Source organism: Hippoglossus hippoglossus, chromosome 1 (assembly GCF_009819705.1).
Source record: "Hippoglossus hippoglossus isolate fHipHip1 chromosome 1, fHipHip1.pri, whole genome shotgun sequence".
NCBI classification, from domain to species: Eukaryota; Metazoa; Chordata; class Actinopteri; order Pleuronectiformes; family Pleuronectidae; genus Hippoglossus; species Hippoglossus hippoglossus.
Genome location: NC_047151.1, coordinates 15,802,739 through 15,816,497, shown reverse-complemented (window position 1 = coordinate 15,816,497; position 13,759 = coordinate 15,802,739). Strand labels below are relative to the sequence as shown.

At 42.1% G+C, this 13,759-nt stretch overlaps 1 protein-coding gene across 14 annotated transcripts in view; it reads right to left on the bottom strand.

Annotated features, from left to right (window-relative positions):
- The window catches only part of adgrl3.1 (adhesion G protein-coupled receptor L3.1), a 123,901-nt gene that overhangs the window by 65,133 nt on the left and 45,009 nt on the right, over window positions 1-13,759 (bottom strand). For all 14 annotated transcript variants that reach the window (XM_034584511.1, XM_034584607.1, XM_034584615.1 and 11 more), the window contains exon 5: window positions 4,148-4,257. In XM_034584511.1, the coding sequence (XP_034440402.1) occupies window positions 4,148-4,257 (110 nt within the window). The remainder of the gene's footprint in view (window positions 1-4,147; window positions 4,258-13,759) is intronic.

The window sequence follows — 13,759 nt, the reverse complement described above, 5'->3', positions numbered from 1 at the left end:
ATTTTTTTTATAAATGGACGAACATGAATGAAACAATGCATCTCATCATTTTCATTTTCTTGTGTGGCATATAGCATACTTGTAGAGATTAAACGTATCCATGGACAAGAGCCACCTCCGAGGAAACAGTCTGTTCGGCGATGTGCTAATGTATGGATATTTATAGTTTGCCTGCAGCGCTATGAGGAGGTATACACATGTGGCTAATTACTGCCAAAGCTAGCTGGCTAGTTTGGCACACGACTGCTACACACTCACACCACAGAGAGCCGCGGAGAGGGAGAGAGCTCCAGATTCTTGGAAAGGGGCCCATAAACCTGCAGTTCAGGGAGGAGACATGAAGAGTTGTGAAGGTAGAGCGAGCCAAAAAATCATCAAGAAAAAAAAAACCAGGTGAGGGGGAACGACAAATTCCCACTGAAAACTGAGCTGTGCATAATTGAATTACCTGTTCTACAACCCACAGATTTGTTTACAATATCCATGCAGTGGGAAACACACCAGCTCAACCTGAACATCAGCGCTCAGGAGACGTACGGTGCTGAAGCCGCGGTCTCCACGGAGCGCCACTCATTTTCTTTCCTGCACAGCGGTTTTTAGTGATGAGCGACACCTGGCCCTCAGAGGTTATCGCCTGGGGTGGGTGGGTGGGTGGGTGGGGGTCAGGTGTTTACGCTCAACGACCGGCGCCACCAGGGAGACCCTTCTGAGTAATGGATGTCCCCCGATGTTACAGTCATTTGAGCACTGTAAAGCCAACCCCGGCCCTCGCATGTAGATACGATGATTTGTTGGTCGTCGTAGCTCGGCGTGTTTTAAGAATGCGACAGTTTGAGTATGCTGTCGCATATTTCAGAAAAACAAGCCTCTTTTATCGATCCCTCTTGATTTACGGCAACATTATGGAGATATTTCACCGCTTAATGTCTCGCAAAATGTATCTTTCACAACAATGCAGCGCGGCAGCATTGATTTGCTATGTCAAGCACGTCAGCTTGATTGTAGACGGCTGGATCTCCGGCCTGAATGTCAGCGAACAGCAGCAGAGTATCTTGTTCAGAGGTTCAGACATTACTGTGGCTTTTAAAAGAAAAAATGATTTTATAAATATTCGAGGGGTTGATACCGAGGGGTCGGGCGGAGGACAGCCTTTATGTATTCTCAGGCAAAACAATGTAAAGTGTGGAGTCGCAGTATCCGAGGCCTTGTTTCACCTCTATACAACATCTATTTTTCCCCTGCAACATTTCTCAAGGCTAAACACACCCACAGGAGCCAGGTAGTGTATCACAGCGCTACCTGATCCAGCCTGAACACTTAGTCAGTACACAGATCCTGCTAATGTACTGTCAAAGTCTCTCCCTCTCTTTCTCTCCAGTGCTTTATCTCTCTCTCTCTCTCTCTCTCTCCCTACGTTCCTCCCTCTGTTAACCGAGCTCTCCAATGACTTTGGTTTCGGATGCTGTCTATTTTTACGGGTCGAAACGTTACCCCCGACAGGCCCATTGTTTATCAGATCACCAAACGCAACTCGTCTCCCTGGTCTCGCTCAGTTTCTACCACAGCTGCTCTTCACAGTGATGAATCTATGAAACAAGTTTTCATTTTCACACATGCATTTCTATCGAAGATAAAGAGCGAGCAAGTTTCTAATGAAAGGATGAGACACGAGCGAAAACACACACTGACAAACACTCAATGCTTCGATGCTTCCACGTGTGTGTGTGTGTGTGTGTGTGTGTGTGTGTGTGCGTGCATGCGCCTGGTGGGGCATTAAGCAGGTATCAGGTTGAGTTTCCATCTGCTCCAGAGAGGGCTCTGATAGTCCTATTATTTAATCTGCTGGTCATTCTAGACGCCAGGCAAGAGCCGTTTAGCCAGACATAATTGAATGCTTCAGTGTGGGAGATCACCTTGGCCGCCTGTATGGACCGTGGTGCCAAGACTCTACACTCAGACAGCGTTAGACATATTAGAAACAATCTAAATACATAACAGTGATTTATGCACAAGGAAACATGCATAAAAACGTCCACACATTTATTCCAATCAAAGTTTGTATCCGAGCTTCATATCTGAGTCTACTTTTTTCAATTTTATTTATTTTGGCGAAAATAAGAATTACAGACAAGATTAATGGCCTTTTTTTTTTGCTTTAAATAAATCGTATATATATACCTCAACTCCACCCGTGTATGTCCTCCTGTCTTTCATGACTTATAACTGTTCCACCGCGGAGCCGTTTATAGCCAAAAAAATATGTCAAGAGTAAGATACAGTGCAGTGTGTGTCCAAAAATGGACACGTGTTCATTTCTCAACATACACACATCCTGAATCTACATTCATGTGAGCGTACATAGGAGGACGTGTATCAAGGTCATGTTATATGGAACAGCTATTCAGTTCAAGTTTATATTTAAAACTAAAAAGGATTTTCAAGTGTTATATTTGAGCAGCAGGTCTGAAAAAGTTGTCTCTACATTCCTGTCTATGATCTTCTCACCTCAGTGATTCTCCTCCTAATATATTGTGTATATCTTCTTTCAATGCATTTTTTAAGTAATATAATTTTGGGAAGAACACAGTATTATTCCGATACCACGATATTAGTTTCATCCAGATGAAACTGCAATTTTCGGATTTCAGGTAGTGTAGCATTTGTCAGAGCTAGTATGGTGTCACCCTGGAAGTGCACTTAACTAGCTATTCAAAGAAGGAAATAGTTCCATATTTCTAGATTTATCTATTTGTATTCTTTTTCAGTTATGTCTGTAAAACTAGATAATAAAAATGCTCTGTATGTTTTTTTCTTTCAGACAACACCAAGTAGAAGCGTACTCTGTATCGGCAGACAATTAAAGTCAAGCTATCGGTATCGCGCAGGGAGAAATGGTATCGGAGAATCTCTAATTCTTCTTTTTTTTTTCCTCAATCACAATTTGAGTTTCCAGTTACTCGGTTGTCGTCTGTTGAGGTTTTCCACCCTGATAAGGTGGGAATCGAAATTGAACTTAATTTCCATATGAACAAAGTAGTTTTCATCGCTATGATGTGAAAATAACTAGAGGAAACACGAGGGACATCATTTGAGTTTAAACTTTTTCAAAGAACAGACGCAGCAGCTGCATTATAGTTTTGCCTTTAGACAAACCCTCCAGGCTGGAAAGTAGCGTGAAACAAACATCAATGACAAATAGATGTCTTTAATCCACATCTCCAACCTGAACCCTTATGTATTCATTATGCAGAAAGCTATAACCTAGATTTTTCCGGGGGGAAACTATATTAGTAAAAAGAAAAAAGTTTTGTTTTACAGGCATGGCCCAATAGTGTTTCACTTCAGTGGATACAACCTCCCCCAGTGTGTTATCACACGGTCAAAGGTCACATCAGCATCTGTCATCATTTGAGCCGATCCGTCTTTGTCATCCATCAACCCTCTGACTTTTTGAGAGAGCTGTGTCCTCACAGATTCCCACATGGACTTAATCTGGCAGTCAAATTACTGGTGTTCATTTTTCATTAAAACTAAATATTGTTGGTGCTCATTCAAGATGAAAAACTGGACGATTTACACTAAGTTTAGAAAACAAATATGTATAAAGAGTTTAAAATAGACACTGACAGTTTTTAAGGGGGATTTCACACCTAACTTGTGTGGTTCCAATCCGTGGAGTTTTCAGCTTAGTCCGAACCCAAATAATAGGTGCGAGAAATGGATGGAAATTGTGTCTGAACAAAGCAGGTGGTCTTGGTCTGGATCAAACTGAATCATGGTTCGTTTGCAGTGTGAATAAAAGTTTTTGGGATAGTTTAATCTTTTGGAACAATTCAAAATGAGTTCAAAATGAGTTAACCAGGCTCGAAGGATTACTTGTAGTCTTCGACAAGAATGTCCACTTGCATTCAAACTAGTGTCAAGTACTGCGCCTGAAGTGGTAATCAAATGTAACAAATACTTGAACCTTGATTTAGACCTTAGTTCAGACAACCAGGTGTTGAAAACGCCCCCTTAGACGCATTCAAATGATAATAACTCCAATTTTCAATCATACCCAGAGAAAAACAATGCAAACAGTGGGAGAACATGCAAACTCAGATGAGATCATAAAATGCTGCAATAGTAAAAACAGAAGATCACTTACTGTAAGGGACACACTCATACTGGACCTCCAGGTATTTGTATGTGCCGGGGCAGGGGTCAGGGAAGACATCAGGCCCAGCCACCACTGCACACTGGGTGCGGTTGTTGCATCTGCACGGGGAAGATGGGTAAAGAGGCAGATATGTTAGCTGAACACGAGCAGGAGCAATAATATATTCCCACAACAAACGACTGAAAGTGTGTTTTGAAGGCTGAAACACTTTAGTAAAGACCCTGACATTTACAGTATGTGATGTACAATGAGAGGGATTATATCCTCTCATATAATTCACTATTCACCCGGAGACTCAAGAGTCATCTGTGTTGAAGGATCCTTCAGACTGACAAGAGAACAGACACCGATACACCTGCACTGAACAGTATACACTAATACAATCATTGTGTTCAGCTCTACAAAAGGTGATCCATAGTGGCTACTGCAGGAATGTGCAAGGGCACTTCAGGCATGTGTGTGTGTGTGTGTGTGTGTGTGTGTGTGTGTGTGTGTGTGTGTGTGTGTGTGTGTGTGTGTGTGTGTGTGTGTGTGTGTGTGTGTGTGTGTGTGTGTGTGTGTGTGTGTGTGTGTGTGTGTGTGTATGTGTGTGTGCAGTGAGAACAACAACCTATGCCTTTAAGAGTATCCTGCCCCCAGTCTTTAGATAATTAATTCTAATTATCAGAGGGGCTCGCTCTCACCTGACACACAAAAAGTAAGTATTTCTCACTCGTATTAACACAGGTTACCTAAGGCGCCGCACTATGTGTATGTACTATGTGCCTCTGAGGGCTTGTGTGAGCGTGCGTGTGCGGTCGCAGTCATAAATGCGTAAAAATACACACATGACATTTATGTGTGAATTAAACATGCAGAGGCCGCTCCGCAGCACAACCGTGGATGATTTGTTGGGGGGCAGTTGGAGCCCATACATCACCATGATAGATACATGTAATAACATACGATGCTGGCCCACCCAGAAGAACCACTTCATCTCAGTGGTGTTTGCTGATTTAAATTAATTATTGAAATAACGTGAATGAAGAACATGTTGCGTGCGAGAACGAGGATGAAGGGCTCGGGACGGGAATAGATTTACCTTTAAGGGAAAACAGACAACTTTTCCCGCCTTGGTTTTACATGTGGTGTTACCGTTAGAACATGGCTACCACTCTCAGTCTGTCTACTGTCCAATGCAAGGGTGAAATAGTGCAGCTAAAACCGTCGAGCGAATGCCCATCCAAGGTTCACTTATGTTTGCGGTTGTTTTCTATCACTCTCCCTCTTGGCCATCTTTGCCTCCTCTGGCGACGGAGCTCTCGGGCTCTTTTTCTTAATATCAATAGAGTTTCCACAGTTGCTCGGATGTGTTACTGTCCAGATAAGATCAAATGAGACTTTATTAATCCCGAAGGAAATTATTGTGCCAGCTTGCCCCATTGCAGTATCAACAATATAGAAACGAATAGAATACAGTAAATAAAACAAGAGTATCAAGTCTAAAAATATAAGTGAAAAAAGTACAAAGTGTGTTGTAAATGAAATATACATATAAAGTGTACACTGAGTAATGCAGAACCATTGCCTAATAACAATATAAATAATATAGGAGAATAAAATAAGCTAAGGAAGTTACATGAGACAGTAAAACCAATATTAAACAAAGAGGCAGTAAGTAGCATTGATAAGTAATATGGGATATTGCACATGATATTGAGATATGATGAAAACATATTACACATACTTAAAGCTACTGATTGCTACAAGGGGAAAAACAATCATGTATCCTCTTTCTCCTGTTGTTGCACGTGTTTTTCCTTTATGCCCTAAATCAAGCCTTCATTTTCCCTGAAATTTTACACCCATGAGGCAGAATCGCAGAGTACAAACAAGGCTTACAGCGATAAAAACTATTGGTGGCGTTATTTGTCAGCCGTTACATTGGACAATAAGCCTTTAGTATATAACCATAAGTTACAGCAAAATAAATGTATCTATAGCCAATGTAAGAGGGCTGATGAGCCATTTCCCCTCTCGTCCCAATATTTCCTTTCAATTAGTACCACTGTTCTCTCTCCCTCTCTCCCTCTCCGCGCACCTGTCAAACAGGCGACATTTATATTAAAAACATTCCGATTCTTCCACTGAGATACTTTTTAATGAGCATGCCAAACCCCTCAAGTCTCCCTTCTTTCAGAATCACATTCAACAATTTGCATAATGAAATATGCATGAGAGATAATTTAATTTTTATTCAATAGTCAGATATAACACGTGGAACGTATGTAGGGGAAATGGAACCACCTCTCTGTGACGGGCCGTGTATAACGGTATCTATTGTTGACCAGTGTGTCCCAGGTCAAGCGAGGGGTGACTGGAGTTTGAAAGGTTTCAAACTCGGTGTGTTGCGACGTCTGTCATATTCTAATAACAATAACCAGCCAGTCTTCTCTACCCTCGTCCTCCCTTCGCTTTTCTCGCCTCCGTGCTTTTTAATTTCTTGCCCCGGTGCCTTCATCATCGGTCACCTGTCATCAGTGCAAAGTTGTGGACTGGGGGGGGGGCACAAAACTGACAACTTTCTTCACAACACCCACCGATGGACACGACTGGCACGATCACATTAGTGAATCAGAAAAAAAAAACTCCAATTATCGATCCTTCCGTGTTTGCTAGCACAACAAAAAAAATCTGCCATTTGTTATGATGTCATCACACTGAGACATGAGAACATGCGATTCGCGTGTAACTTAAGCTCTGTCCCAATTCAGAGTCAAGCTCCTTCGGGGGACACATTCTACCCAGCCCACAAAGGAGGCGGTCTTTGTGCGTAGACCGCAAAGGCCCAATGGAAAATAAACAGTCTGATCTACTGAGGCTTTCCGTGATCGGCATCACCAGCTCGTCCCACCCTTACAGCTGTCGCCTAGCAACAGAGCTGCAGTTGGACATGATGAGTAGGTTTTAATGCCCCTTGGTTTATTTAACGTGTGTACCATTAGCTGTTCCGTTGAGTTGAAGTGTAATACTCTTGGACATCTTGTCGTTTGCCATTACTTTGAAAAATCGTTCGTCAAAAAAGCGCAATGAATCCTGGGACATGTTGGAATGGGAAGGATCACAGTGTCGGAGCCTTCGTTTCTCAGAGATACAAGGACACATTTGTCGGCGGCATTTGGAGGAGCCTTTGAAATGGGACAGTCTCTTGCTCCAATGGGAAGCAATCGGCCTCCGAAGGATGCGACCCCGAATTGAGACACAGCTTTAAAACTCAAATGTAATGCCACAGGTGCAAATGTAGGATTCATCATTTCCAGATGAAAACTTTAAAAAAGGGATTCTGCAGGAAACTATGGAAAAACCTGAGCGCAAAGCAGTCCTCCTGGAGGAGGCAACTCAGTGCCAAAACTGTTCCCTTTGTGTTTCTTCTTCGCATTTGTATTTTTCTCAGCGGCGACACCTATCGTTTAGAAGACAGACCTTTACGCAGAGAGTCAGTGCACCTCAAACACGAGTATGAAAGGAAGAGGCGTTCTGTCTACGTCACAGTTGGTGTGTGTGTGTGATGACCAATCCATCAAGCCTATTGAAGGGAAAGAAACTCGGGTAACACTGTGACACCCAAAGGACTTTAAAAAAATGTTTTCCTACAGACGAAAGGGAAAAACTCCAACAGACGCAAAGAAAATGCTCATATACATCAAAAAGTCACTATACAGAGTCAAGATATGCATAAATAACTACGATGCAGCCAACAGGGAGTGTAGGAGAAAAAAGGGATGCGTGTGTTCAAAGAGAGCAAAAATGAGAAAATGTGTTTGTATTTCTGCTTTATGATAGTGCAAAAAACAGCCCCTGTTCTCAGAACATTCACGGCTGAGTCATAAAACACTGAAGGTTATTGACTGGTATTTTAAATACAGGGTACAGAGCAAAGATTTGACATAATCCTCTGCCCGCTCTATCTCTCTGCTATCACTCCTGCTATTTTTGTCTGCACAAACTTTCTTTTTCCCTTTTTTTCATCTTTTTTTTTTCTTAAGCCAAGATAATAAAGCAATTTCTTTTTCAGCTCTTCTTCATCCCTCCAACCAAGGAATTATTCCTCTCTGCTCCTCTTTCTTTGTCTCTCATTTCCACTGTCTGTTCTTTTTTCTGCTGTCTGTTTATCTATCTTAAACCCACTTAGCTGCAGTTTCTGAAGTCACACCCAGATATATGTGGTAGGCCTCTTATTGCCGGGATCTTTCTCCCCCTCTGTCGTCTCCCTCCTTAATATCTTTCTCATCCCTGCCTCCCTCAGGGCGTCATCTCTAGCCTCCCTGTTTCTCCCTCAATCCCTCCATCCTCAGTAAAGCCTGTGCTGACGTCACCATTCTGTCTGAGCCAGTCGTCTGAGTCAGATCCAAAAAAGACTCCCTTATGTCCCCAGTACCTCCAGCTCCTTCTCCGCTTTTTTTCCCCCTCTCCTCCTCTGCCAATGTGTTTACCCAGCAGCCCAAAAAACATAAAAACATCGGCAATAAAATCCCCCATTTACGACCTTGCGTCCAGCAACACATGCACACGTACGACGTGCGCACGTGCCCCCTGCACACACCTTTGCAACCTTTTACACATACTAAAACGGCTCTGTATTTTTCATGTGTTTTTCTTTGTGTTGGCAGAAACGCTTCTTTTTAATTAGCATGGCCACATCAAAACAAGGCAGTGGCCTGGATACCGCCTTGCCTACTGGCTGTCTTCCCTGCAATGTGTAACTCTCTCACACACACACACACACACACACACACAGAAACGCACACACACACACACAGAAACGGACACACACACACACACACACACACACACACACACACACACACACACACACACACACACACACACACACGCACACACACGCGCACACAAACAAACCGTTCACTAACAAAGCCGAGCTGTGGCAGGCAGGAAGAGAGAAAGCTGATGCTGCTGCAGTGGGTGATGCTGTTGTTATATTCTCTGATGTTTTTCACTTTGTTTGGCAGACCCCCCCCTTCACTCCGTCTCTGTCTCTCCGTCTCTATCCCTCATATAAACATAACTGACTGACTGATGATTTGATGAGGCTGACGCTGGCTGAGAGTGTGTGTGCGTGGGTATGTGTGCGTTTGTGTGCGCAATATGTGCCAGCGCTCGCATGTGTCTGTCAGCAGATGCAAAAGGGAATAAGTATTTTGTGAGAGCGCGCGCACATCTGCCTGCATGTGCCTGTGTGCAGATGTGTAGAAAGAGCTATATAATTACAGAGCGAGTGAGAGCTGGGAACTAATCCTCATGAGCCGAAGGAGGTGTCTGAGAGTGAGTGACACACAAAGCCCTGGCATAGTCAACATTCGAATGCTGTCAGACATTCCGACAATGCTGCGCGTGTCATCTTCAACACAGCAGGAACACGCTCAACACACTTACACTTCCTGGAGTGTATGTTAAACATACATACAAACACTTATAGACACTGTGCCGCCGGAAATCTGTCTACGAACATTTCTTTTACACATTCTAGAACGCTGCAGGAACATTTCAGACCTGAAGGCTACTGCCTGATATACCCTTCCACCAGTTTCTAACCCTGCTAACAGACACACAAACAGCAACAGAACTTCCTTGGCAGATTTAATTACTACTTTCCAATAATACCATTAAAATTCATATATATCAAACTGTCACTGTATCAATTGAAAAACTGCACTATATGAAAAAATAAGTGACGTGGCTACATCATTATTCATTAGAGCAATTTGGGGTTTAATATGTTGCTCAAGGACACTTTCCCATGTGGACAGGAAGCGTCAGGGATTGAACCACTAACTCCACAATTTATGACCAATTTGCCCCGTCCCATCCAAGCTCATGTGAACCAACTGAACCAAGCCAGAGGAGATTCTATTTGTCGATGAGGACTGTGAGATGTGGTTGAAAGCTCCAAGGGAAGCTAGTCTGTAGACCTTTAACTCAACTCCACTGACTGGGGCTAGTAAAGGATTATCTTATCCTATCTTAATCTTCGCAGGTATTATTTTTTGAGAGATTTTAGTATTTATCTTCACGGGTAATTCGGTGAATGGAATTGTTCGCAGTCATGGTGTTAACTCAGCGCAATCAGCCTTTCAGCATTTCTAAAATCTGTCTTATCCGGAGCTAATTCCTGAGCTTTACTTTCCCCATTCTGACAAAACTGCATCCACTAAGGCACCTGCCACTTAATATTTTTGAAACACCTTCGTGGGCAAAGAAGAAAACGACAGTACCCATGAAAATTTACAATGATGGGTTATGATGTCATTGTCGCCTGATTTTATCATTATCCATAAAGCTCACTACAGCTCTCTGTTTAAGACCTTTTCCCAATGTTTGGCCCTGCAGAGGCCTAGACATCACGTGAACAGATATTCATTCAAGGCAGCTAAGACACACAAATACCCAATAAACAATAAGATAGGAGAAATATGGATATTAAGGTTTTTTTTTGCTGTTGTTACTGTTCCTGTCTGGTTTTCCTGCTTTGTTTGTTTGGTCCCTATTCCATTCTTGCACCTGCTCGTGGCTGGACGAGGTTTCCACACTCCTGATCGCCCGCCAATCCTCCTCCACACCTGAGCTCCAATCCCTTATCAACAGCTCTCGACTATCAGGATGAGCCCTTCCAACAAGTCTCTGCCAGATCATCATTCAGCTGGCAGCAGAAATGCTTCGGCCAACTCCTCTGATTTTTTACGATCCTTTTTCGACTTAATCTGACCATTGTTGTTTTTTTTACCACGCGCTCACTCCTGCACACTTCCACGAGTGGATTTGGCCGTGATGGATCTAGGATTTTTCTTAAACGTTGGCCATGAATACATTTTCACTGAGGGGGTGATTTTTTATACGTCCAACATCCCTGCAAAATTCCTGATTCAGTAAGGTAAAGCCCATTCCTTGTTCAAGCTCTTTGTTCTCTTCAAAAAAGCTTAGCAAGATCTTAACAAATTGTCATATTTATTATTACTATTGTTAAGCAAGTGCATATTTAAAAAAAGACTCAGGAGCCAATCACATTTCAGTTGGGGCTGGTGCCCCCCTGGCCGTCCCTGGATCCGCCCCTGCTGGGATTCGGGTTCACAGAAGATGCTTTTTTGGAATCTCGAACAAATAATAAGCAGAGACTCTTATCAAGAATCAGTGTTTGTTTATTTATTCTGTTCATAATCTTGTAGGCTGCATGGAACCTTTTAAACCCACTCCTGTCTCTGGTCCTGTGATCTGCTCTTAGAGTCCAGCCATTACCTTCCATCCTAACGTCCTTATCTCGTTGCATGAAGCCACAGGATATACAGCTGATGAAAGCTTTGCCGTAAGGCCATGTTTTTCTTGTTATTCATGCTGTTATGAATATGAGAGGGATTTTAAATGACATTGCCTTTGGAGCAGAATCCTGAGTTTCTATTTTCCTTACATCCTACAGTAAGATGATGGCTGAGCATTTAAATCCTCATTAGTATCATTATTACTCTTATTATTATTATTATCAAAAAACACTGCATGAAGGGAATGTTGTAGAACAATAGAGCGCCGTCTGAAAATCCCAAACGCATTTATCAAACAAACAAGCTGTGTCTGAAATCTCTCTATTTACTAGCGCACTATATTTAGCTAATTAACTAATTTGCAACAACAAATACGTTTTGGAGGAAACATAATGAAGGCATAAGTGAAATGTTCACAAACAAAGTATTTGTATCCAAACTTGCAGTGACTAAATCATAACTAAACTTTTTTTCTGGTTATGCTGAGCACATGAAAGTGAGGGAAAGATCGCCGTCTGCGTGGTCACGGAAAAAGTCTGTGATGACTTCAGACGCAACATGTTCACTTGCATTTAACCAAAAACCACAATCTCTCCTCCATCTAACCACAGGCATCCTGTGGGTGTGAGGCCCGTTCAATTCACTAAAAACACTGTTGTCTCTGAACACGATCCAGCCAGCGATCGCACTGCCACCACGGAGTCATTGAGAAAACACAGTTTAGCTGTCTATGAACGTTATTTCTAGGAAATGTATGCTTCTTAAAGTGCCTCATAAATGTACGCTTTTATCACAGAAGTAGTGCTCGTGGCCTGTACTCAACTGTCTGCTAAACAATCCAACAACGCAATGTATCACATCTAAAAATGCAAAATGTGAACTCTCTCAGTGATGATGCAAAATTGTAAAGAATTATTAGTGTCTACATTTTAATTTACTCTTAAGAAGATGCAGTATGGGTCAGGGAAGAGCCCATTCAATTTAGGTGCAGAAAATTCAGGTTTCTTTTACATTGTGAGAAAACATTTTTTAATTTTCCCAGGAAATAACTGATGGATGTTGAAAAAAAAAGAGGCATATTTAGGGAACTGTTGTCTATAAGTGGTAGCTTTAAATTTAAGGGGAATGTTGGGCCTTGGCAGATGTATGCGCTCTTGTAGTTACATTTTAAAAAGTGCAAAACTAGGTATTCAAGAACAGAGATATACGCCCCCTGCACTTTGTTGCAACATCTTTGATAACTGCGCTACTGAGCATCTTGGAGCTTCTATTTTCACACCAGCAGGAGCATCGCTGGTTCACAACACTGACACATCTCTTATCAGAGTTCCCTCTGAGAGATGTGCAATGGTCGGAACATGCAATATAGACTCAGGGTGTGCATAATTTCAACATCTTGTTTTTTCTTTCTCACAAACTGTGGGGTAGCTGGCGGAGAAGAATATCTTTTGGAAGAATATATTCTGCTTTTGACAGCTGGACAGCAGAAACACGGACTGATATAGATTATAGGGGGAACCGTGGGGAGTTAAGCACATATTGAAATTACCTGCAAGAAAAAAAGAGTGGAGGGTAAAGGAGTTTTTATCATAGAGACATTCAGTTATGTTTTACATAAACGTGTGTTCGACTTTTCTTTTATCAAAAAATATATTTTGTCCGTTCTCAGTGGTGTCTAAAAAGTAATGTCTTTAAATCCCCTGTTTCCTCCATTGTTTGCTGTGTTTTCATTTTGTTGCAGTTTAATAGGAAATTCAAATAAGTATGTTTAGCCAACATCTATTTCTTCAAACAACCACAGTAAACCCTGATGATGAAAAAAATCATGCCTGGCTAATACCACTATAAACTTCACTACACCAGTAGTCCAAATTATCCATAAAAAAACAGAATGACTCCGTTCGTATAAAAAAATGCTTCTTTCATCAGCGTGAAAATGTGTCCCATGGTGAAAAACATGACAGATTTTATAAGCTTGTAAAACATTCTGAAAAAGAAATTAAATTGAAATCCCCAAACTGGGGGAAATTAAGCAGAGGGAGTCGAGCAGTTGGAAAAACATAAAATAAAAAAGGGACGGGGAGAGAGATGAATTTCAGCAGGACTCTTTATGTCCTGCGGGAGTTCAGGAAACCCATTTGACAGCAGACAGAGCGTAGTTACTGTATCCCGCTACAGGATAAAAAGCTGTTAGGCCGGCCATACACCCTCTCTCTCTCCCTCTCTCTCTCACACACACACACACACACACACACACACACACACACACACACACACACACACACGCACA